Raw genomic sequence first — 17829 nt, forward strand, 5'->3', positions numbered from 1 at the left:
TGCACTTGGTTGAGTTTCTTGAAGACATTTCACTTCTCATCCAAGAGGCTTCTTCAGTTCTAACTGAAAATATACATAACCACAGATTTAAGGCCGGTAAAATGGTGCAAAGACACAAATAGTTCACTTTGCACCATTTTAGAGGAGATGTTAGGCAGTATGATCTCATTCTATCTAGTATGAGGTAGATAGATAGATGGGTGGGTGGATGGATGGTTAGATAGATAGATAAATAAATAGATAGATGGAAAGATAGATAGATATATATACAGATGGATGGCTAGATATATAGATAGGAAAATAGATAGATGCTTTATTTATCGCTAGGGAAGTGTAGTCATCCAGTATCACACAAAACAGTCAAACACTAGAGCATAAGAATAATAAAAGGAAGTCAGGCCACCAGAACTACCACACAGCTTTCACTGTAAAGAAGTATGTGCCAGGGGAGATATTGACAATGCAAATATTTTAATAACAAGGTGACTTGAAGGAGTGTTGAAGCCAAATAGACGTCTACCTGGTGTTTTATTTCTGTTGCAGATTGGTTCACTGATAATAGTTGAGAGAGCTGTGTGTGTTTTTTCCTCTCTCCTCTGGAAACAGCCAGGAGGGAGGGAGGAGTTTAAACAAAGGCCTAGTCGTCCACATGAGAGAGAAAAACATGGAGGCTGGTGCAGAGCAGCCCTGGAGTCCTGCTCCTCTGCCTCCCCTCGCTCACCCCTCTGCCTCATGAGAGAGACAAACCCACCGACTGACTCTTCTTCGCTGGGAGAAGCTTTCGAGGCGATGCTGTGCAGCCGGACTCGTGTGAACCACGTTGATTCTGCGGCTGGTTTTTCCGCTTCCCCTCTTGTTTCTCTCTGCCCCTGCCTGCCTGCACCGAACAAAGATAATCACTCAAGGAAACGCTTCGGCCAATCAGGCGCGGCCTTGCATCCCGCTCGCAAGGAGGCCGACCAGTCACAGGGCGGCTTGCATCGCCGGGGCCTGGATCGCCTTCTGCCTGCAGAGCCGGAGCCTTCCCCTCGGCCGAGAGAGGGCTGAGAGTGTCCTCCATGTTTTATAAGTGTTGACATAACAGTGTGTCAGGCAGCCATGCATCCACAGAGGTAAGCTCTGTCTCCTTTCTTCTTTCATAGATCTATCTCTCTCTCTCTCTCTCTGAGCTCTGTGATAACCAACATGGCTTCCTTCCTTCCTTACCCTCGGTTGTTGTGGTGTGGGTTGTTGGGGTTTCTCATGATGTGAGTGTTCACACCTTGAAATCAGTTTAGTGGAACAGGAGGAAGAGGAGGAAGAGGAGGAGGAGGAGCTGAAGGCCTCACACCACCAGGCCTCTGTGCTCCACGGCTGCGGGAGAGGAGGAGGAGGGGAAGGGGAGGGGTGGTTGGGTAACGACTCTCACCCTTGCTCTCTCTCTCTGTCTCAGGGTCACATGGGTGTGCCCCCCCCCCCCCCCCCACAGACTGCCATGCTGCCACACAGGAGGCAGAGTGGACCATGGCAAATCCCTTTCACCCCATTTTTTATTTTTTTTCTTAGAATCTCTAAAGGAGAGTTATATTAAAAAATGGCACCCACACCTCCTTTAAGGCTGTAGCAGCCTGGGAGAGAGAAGGAGAGACAAACAGAGAGAGAGATGGGGGGATGGGCAGTGGAGGAAGAGAAGAGAGACAGAAAGAGGGTGGGTGGGTGGGGTGTATGTCCTTTGTACGTGCATTGGCTCTGTGCTGTTTTCTTCTGTCAGACCAGGAAATAGACGCAGGGGTCAACAACTTGTCAGAGGACGCATGACTGAAACCTGTACTCTGTCTGACGTGTGACTCCACATAGAACATGCAACAGGAGCAGCTCCTCCTGCAGCTGAGGAGAACTCACTCACCCCAGTCTGCTCCGAGGACGAGCCACTCGAAAACAAACCCTTTTATTCAGCAGGCCTCGGGCCCAGGGCTCCGTCAGCTCCACGGCGTGTTGTGAAACCGCTTCCTCCACTCCCTGATCCTCACGCAGTGGCCATTTTGTGTCTAGAGAGGTCTTCTCGGGAGAGAGGCTTCTCTTACGGATCAGAGGCAGAACCCGAACGACCACCTCGTTCCTCTAGGTTTTTACACTACGTTTCTCACGATTTAACCTTGAACAGAAATGTCGTATACATGCGATAGATACAAACTGATTATTTATAGCAAAAATACACAAAAAATAAGGCAAGTTTATTTATGGCACATTTCAAAGAGGCAGTTGGATCCTTGTTATATAAGAAAACATAAAAATAAAGCATTTTAAATGGTGGTTACAAATCCCTGAGTGGAAACTATCACCTGTTTCTTTAAGAATGAACATGTTATATACAATTTCAGTACATTGTTTCATGTCATTAGTCATCATTATAACAGTGTCGTCTGTGTAGAGAAGACAAAGGTTTTTTTTCCCCTTCCTGTGGCTCGCCTCACTTTATCTACACGACTGCCAGGAAATGGTCACGTTGCAATCCGTGTTTCATCTCAGCCGAGTTCACTCCCTTTCGTAAAAAAACAAAACCAAAAGTGATCTCTTACTAAAGAGGCATGACTCCACAGTGTCTACTACATGAGTGTGCTGTGTAAATGTTGCATTGACAGTCACAGATGTAAGTGCGTAACGTTTAAGGGTTTGAGTGCAAATCCACTGGGCCTCTCCCTGAGCCCGGCGTACTCAGCCTGTAAACAAGACCCGCCATTGAGTTATGCATCGCAACCACAAATATAATCTCCCTGAAGGCCGTTTTTTCAAATCCCCTCCAGCTTTTCACTGTCATAACCCAAGAAGGACCTGCTAAACCGGAGGAAAGTAAACCGTCGATATGCAGTGAGAAATGTCTGCATTGCAGCAAAAAAGAAAAAAAAGCAGCATTTTTAGAAGGACGAGTGGAGCCTGCACACTGTGATCAGTGTGGCATAGCACAGCCGACCAATAATGTTCCACCCTGTTGGCCCTGCAGCCAATTGCAGCTGCAGTCGAGGTTGACAATCAGAGGGAGAGCAGCAGGGAGAGCAAGGGCCTTCTGGAAAATTCCACAGCCATCTTTGATTCACCCTTTGACAGCCTTATATAAAATCCAGGTCAAATCTATCTTTCATACAGGATATGCAGTGCGTACTGGCTCTGTACTGTATCTGCTGATTTAACTGTGTGTGGGGGGGGTTAAAAGGATTATCTTAGTGTAGTTGATTCTTTCAAATGAGAATCATCTTCATTTTGATTATTTTGCACAAGCTAATAATTTGTATTTATTCGTCTGCATGTTGTTTTTGGTGTTTGTGAATGTATCTAACCATTTTACAGAGCCTTATGATCTTCATGAGGTTTTCCTTAGTAGGAGTCCTATTGTTTTTTGGTCCATTGCATTAATCCTAAGGGTTGCCATTGCCGGTTCTAGTGTAAATGCTTATATCAAATGCCGCTCTTGTATATTTACTCAGATATTTGTCTGTATGATGTGTAAAAACCTGTTTTGTTTTTAGGTATGAGGGATTAGCTTCTCTGGGATCTGCGTGTGGCTCCACAATGTTGGTGTCTCTCGCCTCAGAATGAAATGTAATTATTCTATGACAGCTGTATTCACTGGGAAGGAGGGAAGCCAAGATTGAAGACAGTAGGAAAAAAAAAGAGAGGGAGTGAGAGATGAGTGCCTCTGTGGCGTTGCTGGATTTTCTCATGTCCGTGTTTCCAGCATGAGGGTTTTTTGTTTTTGTTTGGAGATGATCTTGTATCTGCGTTTATTTTTATTTTTATGTGGGACTGCAATCTCCACACATCTCTCCCTGGTCCTCCTGCACGGATGTGCCAGTGCCTGAGTGCGAGCCTTGGAGTGGGGGATGGGGGCGAGGGGGGAGGGGAGCAAGCCGTGGCCTCCATTTTCTGTGACGAGAGAACCCTGCTCGTCTCTCTCTCACAGGAGTGGAATCCAAAGGCACTGACTCAGTGTTGTTTCCTTCTTGTCCATCAGGTACCACTTGCAGCAGAGGGGGGAAATGGCTGTCATGTGTTTTCTTGAACCCGGGTCTCTCTGTGGAATATCCCAGAACCTGCTGAGGATTTATTTGCCTAAACTGTGATGGATCATAGCTCCTGATCTGAGAATGGCCTGTGGATCAGCTTGCTTCTTTGACTCCTGCTCATCCTGTCTTCCTGGTAGCTGCGGCTGCAGTGTCTTGTCATTGAGTGTTTGATCAATATGAGCTGGTGCTGGTTCGTCGTTCAGCAGCTCTGGTGCTGCCTGATGATGGCGAATCTTTTTTTCCCTCTCTCTCTCTCTCTCTCTCAGGGCTGTGGTACACGTAGCAGAAGGACTTGGCTTAATGTTTTCTTATTTTCATGTGGGCCTGGTTTGTTCACTATGTCCGGAACAGGAAGGCCCCGGAGGGGTAGTGTGTGTGTGTGTGCGTGTGTGAGGCGGTTGGCAGGCTGAAACAAGATACCCATGTGCCATATTGTGAAAGAATCTCTGCTCAGGCCATGTCAGATCAAACAAGTTACACTGCACATTCCTCTTAGGTTCAGTTTGAGGCACTGTTTGTGATTTCCAGTTTTAAAGTCTGAAAGAGCAGGGGATTTGTTTAGTAAAGCCTTGATGGTTGTGAGTTACAGTGTTAGCTTTGTACAGTATTGTTTTTGTTGGGCAGAAATGAGATCTTTAACCACTGTTAAATACTTTAGTGTTTAAATGAGAGACTTCTGCTCTCATCTGTTAGCATTGGCTTTGCTGTATCTAATTCACTAAATCCTTTATGATATGTATGTTTACCATCGTGTCCCAGTCAGGGAACTGGCATTTGCTCGACTGTGTGTGGAACGCCTGTATAAGGGTGGAGGAGGGGACACGAAGAACATTCTTTTACTTTCAGGAGACGAGAGGAAGAGCTAAAAAAAAGAAGAGCTTATCCCTTCAAATGGGGTTGACCTTTGTGTCGTAGCCTGTAAACCCATCATCCTTACTGGAACCCAGAGCTGCAGCCAAAGCTATGAACTGGTCAAGTGTGTGACCTGTCAGGGGTCCTCGGGAGGGGTGTCTTCTGCTCGGGGCTTGTGAATAAAAGCTACAATCTTTGGAACAAGGCCTTCTGTTGCTCGAACAAAGGAGGAGCCAAACACTCAAAGCCCTTCATTTATGGCTGGACCTTTCTTTATTCTCTTTCTCTTTCCCCCCACAGAGGAAATGAGACGGGAGCTGGACCTGGGAAATCAGGCTTTTTAAATGCCTGGTGTGTGTCTCTGTGTGTGTGTGTGTAATGGACAGAGCTTAATTCTTAGCATTTGGAATACTTTACAATCTGTGGATTTATTTACCTATGATGTCAATGTCAGGTTGTAAACACGTCAGTAAACAAGTCCCGTATGTGAGCTATTATATTACTGTTCTATATTGATATTCTGAATATACAATGTGGCTCATGTGTTATCGATTGTCTACAGATGGATGATAGTGATATAAACATGACTTTAATCAGCAGCGCTTGTGAAATAAGCTTGTGATGAACATTCAGGCTTAACAACAGGAGACATTAGTTTGGAAGCCTATTAGATGGATCTGTTGTTATTTGTCTCCCAAGAATGGGCCCAAATCCTCTGGGTGTGCCGCCTTGTATCTACTGTGGGGACCTGAGAGCTGGCAGAAACATATGCTGTTATTCACCACGAGACGCTGCCCCCACAGTCGTATGGCCTAATTCCCTCCGGCTTTCTCTCGTTAGCACAGATCACGTATCAGGGAACTAGTCGGACTGAAACTCGTACAGCTGCGATGCCTCCACACGCAGGGAGATGCAGGGCAATGTCAGCTAAATGGCCTCATGTGTTGTTGTGAATATCAACTTGTGCTCAGCAGAGAGGAGTGTTGCCATGGTGATTGTTACCATCCTCTCCCTTTGCAACATAAAGAACATATTCAGACTCGCTTGTTACTGATAGTATGGAGGGGATGTGAACTTGGTGTCAGGGATGTGCTGAAATCCAGTGGAAAAACGGTAACAATGGAAACGTGCAGGGTCCCTGTTGACGGACCCACTGGGACCCTGGTGCATGAGGCTGCGCTCCACTTGTTTGCTCTTGTGCTGTTGTTGTGGTTTCTGGTTTCTGACTTTGTGTTTTCCTGTGCGGCGCTCTCTGCAGTCTGGCTGAGGAGGAGATAAAGACGGAGTCGGATGTGGTAGAGGGGATGGATGCGTCTCTGCGACCCAAAGGTAAGACTCCGAGGCCGAGCGGCTGGCGTTAAGGGCCGAGCCGTCTGAGGTGACGTAGTTTCACCTTGAGGTTATTTAGGACAGTGCGATGCGTTTTGTTGCTCTCTCAGGACTTCAAAAGATAATTCATTATACCCTGCTGCCTGTTTGTGTTAAACGTATCCACACAGGGTCTAGTTAGTTAAGAGGAAGCCCTCAGGCCATTCGTTTTCATCAAGTGTTAATGTAGTTTTATTGTAGCATCTCAAATAATTGCTGTTTAGATCAGTGTGGTTGCTTTCAAAATAAAATACTCGCAGCTCAACACATAATTATTATTGTTTGTTATTTAACTGATCAGGTGAAAACTAAATTGCCTCAAATTGCACTTCCTCCCTTGATTTTTCATCAAGCTCTAATTACATTGAATGATAATATTATGGTTTCGGTTTTTCTCGATGTATTTTAGGAATAGCTAAATTAGAGTCCTAGCCCTCAAGACTTTTATTCATATTAAATATGTGTAACTTGTCAGACAGGACTGTGCTTGAGCCTTAAAGGCCTGTTTGTCTGGTGTAGTGTCATGACCCGATTGTGTCTCTGCGTCCAGTCCCTGATCCACCAGGGTTAGCAGAACGACCGGTGGTGCCACAGAAGAGGAAGGTGTCGAGTCCCACTCACTCCTCCAATGGACACTCTCCCTCAGACACCTCCCCTAGCCCTGTCAAGAAGAAGAAGAAGCCTGGGGCCATCGGTGGTCACAAAGACCAGGTAAGTGTCTAAAGTTTACTCATTTTCTAAATCTGGTGTGTTCTCACAGGCAGAGTCAAACCCCTAAGAAAGAAGCCAAAACAAAAACTAGAATGGCACTCTGTAGAAAGCAACACCCAACTGTCTGTTGACTTAATGCAATAAATAGAAAGAGGGCTGAAACTCTAGCAGAGCCAACATTAGAACACAGCAGGGGATCCATTGCTGGATCCACCACAAGCTACAGGGTGTGCTGACACGCGACAGTCACATAAATGTAAAACAAACTAATGGATGGTAAAGCAGAGGTAGAGGACACAGAGGAACGTTTCAAACTTTGTGGTGATCGAGTCGGCGCTAGTGTCGATTTGCTGTAAACAAAAACAAGTGATTTCCTCAGCAGAATTAATTATACCTCCTCCTGCCTCTGCCTGCGGCGCCACCCCTTGCCTGAATACTCCGGAGGAGTTGCTGCTGTTGTGAACACGTTTTGAATGTGTGAAAGACAAACTGCAGAGAAAGTCCAGACCCTAAATTGTTCCTTCTTCTGGAGGACATGTCTGAAGGCGGCTGTAGATATCAGATCCCTACATATGCCTTTTTGACCAACTACCATTAATTATTATCTTGTGAAATCAGTGAAACATTTTCACCATGTTTCACTATGTTTAAATAAGGCGCTTAAAAGTTCCTTGATCTTCCCCCCGATTCGCACCTAGCCTCATTGTTATTGGTCCAGTAGCTTTTAGTTAATCTTGAGCAGAGAAAAAGCAGAGTGCCATATTACCTGTGAGAACATGTCAGTTTTGATTATGACTATAGATTACAGCTGAAATATCTATGACAGTGGATTTGTCTAGTTCAAGTTGTTTAGGTTGTAGCTGCGTCATGAGCCTGGTCAACTCAAATATACTTTTAATACATTTTAGATTCTTATGTTCAGTTATTGTTGTGTGGAATTTGATGCAGATGATTTTATTACGTGTTTGCCAGATTAATGTGGTGCTGAGTGATTCCCTTGTGTCCTTAAGCCCCATGTTGACCTTGCATGATGTTAGAAGCTGAATTCTACCACCACTACTACAGATAGATTAACAGTTAACCAGTGTGGATTTATCCACTAATATGCATGAATAACTAGTTAACAAAAGAACCTGTTGTGTTATCACCTCATGCAAAGTGTTTGCTCTCAGCTAAATGACATTTACATAGTGAAACCTGTTGTGTCAGTTTTGATTGACTCACGGTTGAAAATGTCACATGACCAGATTGTTTACAACAAAGCTGACACACCCCTTTGAAGCATCACTTCAATTTCAAGTCATTCTAAACGTTAGAACTCTAAACTCTAAGCTGTATTTTGATTTAACTTTGTGTATAATTTAGACTTAAATCAAAATATGCGTCAAGAAAAGACAGTTTACATGTGACACTGCAACACATTTGTATAAGCAACATTAGAAAATATATTGTCAACAAGAATTAATCATTGAGAAGTGGCTGAACATCACCGAACTCATTGCATCCTTCCAATAGAATGTGTCATCAGAAATAAAGGTGGACATACAAGATACTTGCAGTGTCACTCAGGACCTCCAAATTTCGTTATTGTTAAAATAGTCTAACATTTAACATTGTATTGAATGTACAGTTTTTGTGCTATAATTAATATTACAGTGATATTGATGAGGGTGTCACAGCTTTGTGTACTGTATTTGATTAAAAAAAAGTAGTCCTGTGTTGGGTTAATTACGTCCTCTATGCTGCTTACCCTGCTTATCCCAACCTACTGCTGCCTTGTTTGTGTTGCACTGCACCTTTTTGTGTTCCTGCGTGTTTTTTTGAAACCTTCCCCCTTGTCTCTCTTACCTGCATTTCAGTCAGAGCTAAGACATGGTCCGTTTTACTATATGAAGCAGCCAGCACTCACCACAGACCCTGTTGATGTTGTACCGCAGGACGGCAGGAATGACTTCTACTGCTGGCTGTGCCACCGCGAGGGCCAGGTGCTCTGCTGTGAGCTCTGCCCCAGGGTGTACCACGCCAAGTGCCTCAAACTACCAGCCGAGCCCGAGGGCGACTGGTTCTGTCCAGAGTGTGAGGTATCTTGCAGAAGACATGTGTATGTGTGCGGGTGTACGCAAGTGATTGTCGGACTCGAGGCACAATCTCGCTTGCTCGGTTGACGAAAGGGATGTTGGGTCGTGTGTTGTGAGCGGCTTCAGCCAGGGACAATCTGAGGTTTATCCAAAAAACCCTCTCTTGTTTCCTCTGAGACACACGCTCTGACATCCCCGGAAGTTTAACCGATAGCTCACACTGCGAAATGTCACAGGATTAGAGTTTTATCCGCTTCTTAACTTTTTTTAATTGGCACAATTTTGATCATCTAACATCTGTGCACGCTAAATCAAAAGACAGCAGATGATGTAATCGTTACAAAAACCAAGCTGTAAAATTGTTTGGATTTCTGTGTTGAGTGTGTTTGCTTGATGTTTCATTACCTTCTGTATATTTTCATCAATGTAATTCATAATTTTTTGTTGCAGAAAATAACAGTTGCCGAATGCATTGAAACCCAGAGCAAGGCAATGACTATGCTGACATTAGACCAACTGTCCTACTTGCTCAAATTTGCACTCCAAAAGATTAAACAGCCAGGGGTAAGAATGCTACATTCTCTGTAAGGAAATGAGAAATCCAAATCATTGTTAAAGCCTGTTTCATTTATTCATTTTTTAAATGTTTGTGTGGGCAGACTGAGCCTTTTCAGAAGCCTGTGGCTCTGGAACAACACCCAGACTACGCTGAGTATATCTTCCATGCCATGGACCTGTGTACTTTAGAGAAGGTACTATTGTTTATTTAATTTGCTTTGCACAAAAATGTCATTTATTTTCATTTAAGTTCTTTGTGTTTAATTAAATGTCCTTTATTTGTCCATAGAATATAAAAAAGAAAATGTTTGGCTGCACTGAAGCCTTTCTTGCTGATATGAAATGGATCTTGCACAACTGCATCATCTATAATGGAGGTAGGCAACTTCGAGACTTATCAACAACATATCAACATCTTGAAAAGAAAACATCTAATCTGCTTGTGACTTTATTCCAGGTAATCATAAACTCACAGCAACTGCGAAAGTCATCGTCAAGATTTGTGAACATGAGGTAAAGAAACATTTCTGACTCATCAATGGCAAAGCTTCCGATGTTTCTTCTCATTCAGAAATCAAACACATCTTTACCTTTCCATTTGCATCTTAGATGAACGAGATCGAGGTGTGTCCAGAGTGTTACCTGTCTTCATGCCAAAAAAGGGAGAACTGGTTTTGTGAGCCATGTGTACGTTTTTACATGATCTTAAATACTATATTTAAACAGTGTTTGTTCACGTTGGGATCACAAATGTGTGAAATGCTGATTTATTCATTTGTCCCCAACAGAGTCAACCCCACCCCCTGGTCTGGGCCAAGCTAAAGGGGTTTCCTTTCTGGCCAGCAAAAGCACTTCGAGATAAAGACGGACAGGTAGACGCACGGTTCTTTGGTCAACATGACAGGTGAGATTTCCTTTTGAGCACCGTAGAAGAAATTTCCTTGTCGTCAAAACAAAAGCGAGCCAAGATTTGTCTCCAGGTGATCTAATGTGGTCAATGTTTCATGCAGGGCATGGGTCCCCATCAACAACTGCTACCTCATGTCCAAAGAGATCCCCTTCTCTGTGAAAAAGACGAAAAGCATTTTCAACAGTGCCATGCAGGAGATGGAGGTCTATGTGGAGAACATTCGCAAGAAATTCGGGGTCTTCAACTACGCACCCTTTCGCACTCCCTTCACACCCAACAACCAGCTCCAGATGCTGCTGGACCCCTCCAACCCCAGTGCTGGGACAGTGAAGACGGAGAAAAACGAGAAACTTCGCTTAAACTTTGATACGACCGCATCTCCCAAGATGGTCCTCAGCAAGAGCTCCACACCCAGTGGGATGAGTCGCAGGGTCTCCATGACGGACATGCCTCGGTCCCCCATGAGCACCAGCTCGTCTGTCCACACAGGGTCTGATGGGGAGCAGGACATGGAGAAGCCCAGCAGGAATCCTGGTTTCCACTACAGCACTGGAGAGGAATCAATGGACTGTTCAGGTAAATAACGTGTAGATATATGGAATAATAGCAATACATTAAATAGAAGTGTTGACAGAGCTTGTTTTAGTTGATTGTTTGGCTGCCAATTCTATAGACATACTTCACTTTCATTGCTCTTATACCTGCTCAACAGTATATAGATCAAATTAGAGACAAGCTTTTAGTGGCCAAAAATGCATATTTGTCTCTGGAGTTGGTAGAAACCAAAGCAGTGCTTAAAGAGAGTGAAAATTTGATTTATATTTGAAAAATGTCCACAATCAAGACCACATGAATGATAGTGTTGTTCTGCAACATCTGGATGTGTAAATAGCAACTGTATACAAGTTCATCATATCACTAAGTGACGATAGGTCCAGCTAGTGTTCTGTTCTGCCATCCTCCAAAATCTGTCATTGCAGGTGTAAATTCTATCACCTTAACTGTGTAGCCTTTAGTAGAAGGATGCATCACATGAATCAAAAGTAAACAAGTTTTTTGTGTGGGTGTGTGTGATTACAGGGTCTCCGGTCTCAGGCAGGATGGGTCCTACAGGCAGTATGACAGGCAGCCCAAAACCCTTTAACCCTGGACTAGTGCCCAAACAGGAAAGGACCTCGGGCACAGGCGGCATCCTAAATCTCAACCTTGGTCAGTACCACCATTGAAGATGTCATTATGAGGCTGAGAGAATTTGCTCTGAAACTAAACGTTGACCTTTTCAGATCGAGTAAAGGCTGAAATGGATCTGAAGGAGTTAAGTGAAACTGTGCAGCAGCAGCAACAAAATCAGCAACAAGGATCGTCTGCAGCCCTCCCGACCCCAAAGAAACTCATCAGGAGCCTGGACAAGACTATTGAAAGCTGCAAGGCTCAGCTCGGTAACTAAACAATCAACCTGTGCTGATTGTTGCACTGTTCAGAGTCCTGCACAGACCTGCACCCACAAAGCTCCGTAAAGGACCTTACCCATTACCCACTATTATCTCCCAGTCAAATCTGGATTTACCCAGACCTGTTAACATGTGGCACGTGACCTGACCCATCTTCTGTGATTGTGATTGTGCCACTCAAGTCAAATGAGTTTTGGCCTCCTCTTGTCTTGGTGGTGGAGTTGTGCTCTTGGAGAGTAAACTGTCAGCGACAACGTGCTGAGCTTGTGGCCATCAAAAGCTAAAATGTTGTGATAACTTTTACATCAGCAAAGCCACTGAGAACAATCTTTGTTGGTTACAATGGGTCCTGTATTGGGTTGGACCGTGTGCTGGGTACCACACCCAGTGTAGGAAAAACTAATAGGTTTTTACCTAAATCATGATGCAGCTGAAACATGTGATATGTGACACTGTGCGACTTCTGGTGAGAGTTGGGAAACCGTATGTTTGGCTGTCATCGAAGATATTTAGGTCTTTATTCTACAATATCTGTCCGAAAGGGTTTTTTCTCTTTTTAAAATGACATAATGAAGAATTTATGTTTCTCATCCATCCAGGGATCGATGAGATTTCTGAAGATGTGTATAAAGGTGTGGATCACAGTGACTCCGAAGACTCTGAGAAGTCGGACTCAAGTGACAGCGAGTATCTCAGCGACGAGGAACACAAGCCAAAGAGCTCAACCCAGGATGACAAGGACAAAGCAGAGAAAAAGAGGCCTAAGGCGAGCATGGACAGAGAGAATAAGGAGGGAGGAACAGGGCCAGGGGATAAAGCCACCCTTGAACCCCTGCTCAAAGAGAAACTGGGGACCAATGGCCCAGATAGGGACCTCCAGGACAAGCCCAGAACGCCCCAGTCTCAGCCCCTCGCTGACAAGCCCAAAGCCTCAGAGGAGGGCAAAGGAGATGCTGCTACATCAGTAAATGAGCAAGACTCTGATTCTGAAAGAGAGCTGGTGATTGACCTGGGTGATGAACACGGAGGTCGGGACTCAAAGAGGGCGAGAAGAGAGCCAGGAGCTTTGGCTGCCAAGACTCCCAAAGAGTCTAATGCTGTCAAGTTGGAAGGTGAGGACTTGGAAATATGTTCTGCAGTGATCATCCATAATATCCTCATGTTTTAAATGCACGTATCCAATATAGAAACTATACAATCCATTAGCACAGACATCCTCTCCAGAGCTCCACTTTATCTACCATAAAACCTTCTTCTATCTTGCCTTTGTCTGGGCGGCCATTTTTTGTGTCGTGACTGATTAAGCCCCATAGATTCAAAGTATCCAAAACATTTTTTGATCACAGGCTAAAGCCAATCCCACCATCATTAGGCGTGAGGTGGGGTACACCTTGGACAGTTAGCCAGTTTATTAAAAAGATCTGACGTTCAAAGCCATTCATACACACGTTCACACAAACGGGGAATTTAGAGCTAAAGTGCAAAATATACAATCAAATACTCTGCTCTCAGACATGCACTGAACTCTGAATATATCCAAAGGGGCTAAATGTTAGGAACACAAACATCCGAGTCAGTTGCTCCGGACATTCACAGTGAGCAAGTGGGCGTATCGATGGTGGTTCTAACATACGACATGTTTTAAAACTAAATATAAGCCAATTCATACACATAGAAGACGGAGAGGAAGACTTGAGCTTGGAATGAGATCAGAGAGCTTTTTGTGATGTGGGTCAAGGTTAATGTGCTGTAAACAAAAACATGTGATTTCCGCAGTGGAATTTAATCTCCCGCCTCCTGCATGCTCTCCCCAGACGTCACCTGACCCCTCCCGTGATCACTCCAGAGATTTTCTTGTTGTTGTGAACGTGTAGGACCTGGAAAATCTCCTACTGGGTTAACAACAGACAAAGTTGCATTTTCCAAAACACGATACACTCAATTTATTTCCTTCAATTTGGTTTTGGTAATCCTAAATAATAATAAATACAATAATCCTGTTCTTTGAGATCAAATGTTATCCAGTAGACTCATTAAATGGCTTCAAGTTTGTAATAACTTAACCCTCTTGTGCTGAAAGTGCTTTACTTCGAAATCCAGAGTGGCTTTAAAGAACAATATATGTATATTTTTTCTTTGCAGGTAAACTTCCTTCACTTGCTGCAGCAGCAGCACCATCCCGGGACGCTGCCTCCAGCCTAAAAGATGCCTTGCAACCTTCCATCACTGCTGCCCTCAACCTCGTCGCCACTGCAGCCTCTGGTCAGTCCAGTTCCACCACAGCTACCAGCGGAGCAACCAGTGCTGCTTCTCCTGCCTCCACCTCCGTCTCTGCAGCATCCCCAGTACCTGCAGCGTTAAAGAAACAGCGCCCCCTCCTGCCCAAAGAGACAGCTCAGGCCGTGCAACGGGCAGTGGTCTGGAATCCCACCAAGTTTCCAGCCTCCTCTCAGAAGTTGCAAATGGAGAAGGTGCAGAAGCAGCAGCAGCAGGGAGAGCCGTCAGCAGTGCAAACACCGGCCCAGACGCCGGGTCAAACACGAAGCCCACAGCAGCTGCAGTCTCAACCACAGAACTCCTCTTCCAGCACCCGCTATCAGACCAGACAGGCAGCCAAAGGTACTTTAGCACTAAACAATCCACTGACCAATCATCTTAATATAATGGGATAAATTGTGTATTAAAAGATGCATAATATACCTCCCTTTTTCCACTTTTAACTCCTCAAGTGCCACCAAAGGACCCGCCTCAGAATACGTCCTCATCCACAGCGGCACAGGTCACATCCTCTAGCTCCTCTTCCTTCATGTCAGGAGACGTACAGATCCCCACAGTCTCTGCTGATGTGGCTGCAGATATAACCAAGTACACAAATAAGGTAAGCTAAGCGTTCTCTCACCAGTGATTTTTTATCTTACAGGCTGTTGTAGGCATTATAATCTCTTTAACTATTGTCATCTTGCATCAATGGCCACTAGTACAAAGAAATAAATCTAAGAAAAACGTGCCATGACCCTCAGTTTGTTTGGCAAATCTTTGCAGATCATGGACACGATAAAAGGGACAATGACTGAAATCTACAGCGACCTTTCCAAAAACACATCAGGAAACACAATTGCAGAGGTAAATACTGCCACACACTGGGATTAATGTGCTATTATACTAATATTTAGCGGATTATAATCTCTGTGTATTTTTGTCTCAGATACGACGGTTAAGAATAGAGATTGAAAAACTCCAGTGGTTGCATCAACAAGAGTTGTCAGAGATGAAGCATAATCTAGGTAAGTTCCCAGCGTCACTACATCTTTAAGCGTCAACATCCCACTAAACCAGTCTGCCTGAATATCATGTATTTACATTTGTGTTATATTTAAATTTCTCTTAAATGTTATGTACGTAGAACTGACGATGGCGGAGATGAGGCAGAGTCTGGAGCAGGAGAGAGAACGGTTGGTGGCTGAGGTGAAGAAGCAGACAGAGGTGGAAAAGCAGCAGGCGGTGGACGAGACCAAAAAGAAACAGTGGTGCGCCAACTGCAGGAAGGAGGCCATCTTCTACTGCTGCTGGAACACCAGCTATTGTGACTACCCCTGTCAGCAAGCCCACTGGCCTGAGCACATGAAGTCCTGCACGCAGTCAGGTAATATAGACACGCTCATTATGTACCAGTACTGCATACATGAAGTACACTGACAGGAACCTGTTATTGGCTGTAGGACATGTGGCAGTGAGTCAATAAGAACTATCGTGTTAAGCTGGTTTCAGACGTGCACTGAACTGCAGTTTTTCGTGGCAGCTCCCTCGTAAAAAGCTCTGGGGAAGTTTCTGACACATGCCAGATGCACAGACTGAAAGAAAAGAACACAAAGAGGGTTGCAGATAAAAAGGAGGTGTTCATACATGTAGAAGATGTCTGATTGATGATGAGAGTCCAGAGCTTTTTGGTGAAAAGTGTTATGGAAGTTTCCTGGAAGATGGTGAAGGGAGAACTCAGGCAGCAGCTGATGTCTTATGCAGAACATTTTAAGTTAGACCTGATGCATCAAGGAAACAGAGTAACATGAGCAATTGTCACCCCTCAAGTATCAAAATGTCCCCAACAGCAACCCAGTATATCTCCCTCTACTTGCGTCACCCATTTCAACAGCACATCCATGAAAGGCTAGAATTGATGTCACTCTATGTTTCATGTAGTATTTTGCATTCTGTTGGATAGTTTAGTCTTAATATGCTTTCCTAAATCACATTGTGTCCTTACGTGTTGCCACTGGTGAAATACGCAAAAGAGATTCTGCATCTGAGTTAAATATGAGAGGGACTAATCGTAGACACTACAATGTACTGTTGGTCGGCCCTTTATCTATAGCCAGACCTTGGGTATTGCTTGAAGAGAGAAGGGAGTATGTGTGGAACGAAAACAGTCCCCACTCTCCCAATGGTGTTCAGAAGTTATACACACTATAAACATAATATATAGTGGCAGATACAGTAATGTGTGAGGATTGTCAACAAATCCTCAACATAAAGGGCCGACACTGGGGTTGATGTGCTATAAACAAATATATGCGATTTCCAAAGCAAATTGTATACGTCAGTGACACAAGTGTGTGATCCCTGTTCTCATTTTCTGTTTTGTTTTCCCTTCCAGCCTCAGCTTCGCAACAGGATCCGGAGGCAGAGCCCAACTCGGAACCTCCCATCAAACCATCGGGTCTCTCTCCCGCCACACAGACCCTGACACCAGGAGCAGGATCCATATCAGACAAAAGCAACTCTCCCTCATTGATGGAAAAGAGTAAGGACAGTGCTGCCGTCACTGTGACCTAACTGCGACGCCACAGAGACTCTGGAAGATCTTTCCAAGGCCACTGAAGGGCTCGTGGCATCAAAAACATTTGCCGTAAAAAAAAATTGGTGCTTGAAGGCCTGTGTCTTTCTGACAAAAAGAAACTCTTAATTTTTTCATTCCCACACGTACATCTGCTTGGCCGATCATTTTTTTTGTTTGTCAATCGATCGCAGTTCCCACAATCTGTGTTCAGGTGGATTCCTCACGTGAAAGTAGACTGTCTGGAGAAATAAAATGTGAGTCTGTCTGTTTTCATACTGTCGTCTGTGTTACAACTCTGTTACCACTCTGTTCCCAGTCTGATTGTATCTTCACACAGATTATTTACCACACTATCACATTCAATGCTGCTTTTATGTACTTCCTGGCGGTTTCATAGAGTTGATTTACTCTCTATATTCTAAGATACAAACAATTCAAAATAGCCAATCAACACTTGATGCTCATTTATAACGGTGCCATCAGAGGTATTTTGAGTAGTTTCATCTTGACTGTTTTTAACCATGTCCTCATCATGACATTTTTTGGTTCATACCAGTTTTGTATTGTTGCTCCACATTGTAAAGGCCTCCATCAAAAAATATCTGTGATTTATTAAAAGAAAAAATAACTAAAAAATGTAAACTGTACAAAGTTTTGTAAGAAGATAACTGAACAATATTTATAGTGTTATATGTTTTTATAGTATGTTAAATGAAATCACATTTCTATGTGTCTAAAAAAAGAAGTTATTTGAAAAATAAATTACTTCATATGAATGTCAGCACTGAGCAAAGTCTCTGTTTAACCAGTTATCCAAAGCTGATGTAAATCCTGGTCAGACTGTGTCTAAGAACTGGGAAGGTATGAATAGAAATTTGCATTTTTGGCTGGTTATTATTTCCTGTGAGCATGTATGTTTTGAGCTTGTGTCTCGTTCTTGTTTACATATTGTAAATACAATATATGGACTTGTGAAGCAAAAATAAAAATGCTCTGATCAGTGAGGTGCTTATTGATTATTGACTCG

At 43.9% G+C, this 17829-nt stretch overlaps 1 protein-coding gene across 2 annotated transcripts; it reads left to right on the top strand.

The window, feature by feature from the left end:
* The first annotated feature begins 656 nt into the window (after nt 1-656).
* Nucleotides 657-17806, top strand: LOC133004761 (MYND-type zinc finger-containing chromatin reader ZMYND8-like). Of its 2 annotated transcripts, none has more exons than XM_061074274.1 (20): nt 657-1112; nt 6151-6221; nt 6811-6971; nt 8831-9052; nt 9500-9613; nt 9709-9801; nt 9897-9984; nt 10065-10120; nt 10217-10294; nt 10396-10511; nt 10618-11093; nt 11598-11726; nt 11801-11956; nt 12568-13080; nt 14111-14587; nt 14698-14846; nt 15011-15091; nt 15174-15252; nt 15372-15611; nt 16620-17806. In XM_061074274.1, the coding sequence occupies exons 1-20, from the start codon at nt 1099-1101 to the stop codon at nt 16796-16798; spliced, it is 3492 nt and encodes a 1163-aa protein (XP_060930257.1). In that variant the 5' UTR covers nt 657-1098; the 3' UTR covers nt 16799-17806. The 2 variants fall into 2 exon arrangements, with proteins under 2 accessions (XP_060930257.1, XP_060930258.1); XM_061074275.1 differs by having other exon boundaries at nt 8909-9052.
* Nucleotides 17807-17829: the final 23 nt, after the last annotated feature.

This window comes from Limanda limanda, chromosome 7, assembly GCF_963576545.1.
Source record: "Limanda limanda chromosome 7, fLimLim1.1, whole genome shotgun sequence".
NCBI classification, from domain to species: Eukaryota; Metazoa; Chordata; class Actinopteri; order Pleuronectiformes; family Pleuronectidae; genus Limanda; species Limanda limanda.

What these genes read in the sequence shown, in the direction of transcription:
- LOC133004761 (XM_061074274.1), top strand. An exon ending in CTGCATCATCTATAATGGAG is followed by an intron (nt 9,985 to 10,064) that starts GTAGGCAACTTC and finishes ACTTTATTCCAG; the next exon opens with GTAATCATAAACTCACAGCA. An exon ending in GACCAGACAGGCAGCCAAAG is followed by an intron (nt 14,588 to 14,697) that starts GTACTTTAGCAC and finishes TAACTCCTCAAG; the next exon opens with TGCCACCAAAGGACCCGCCT.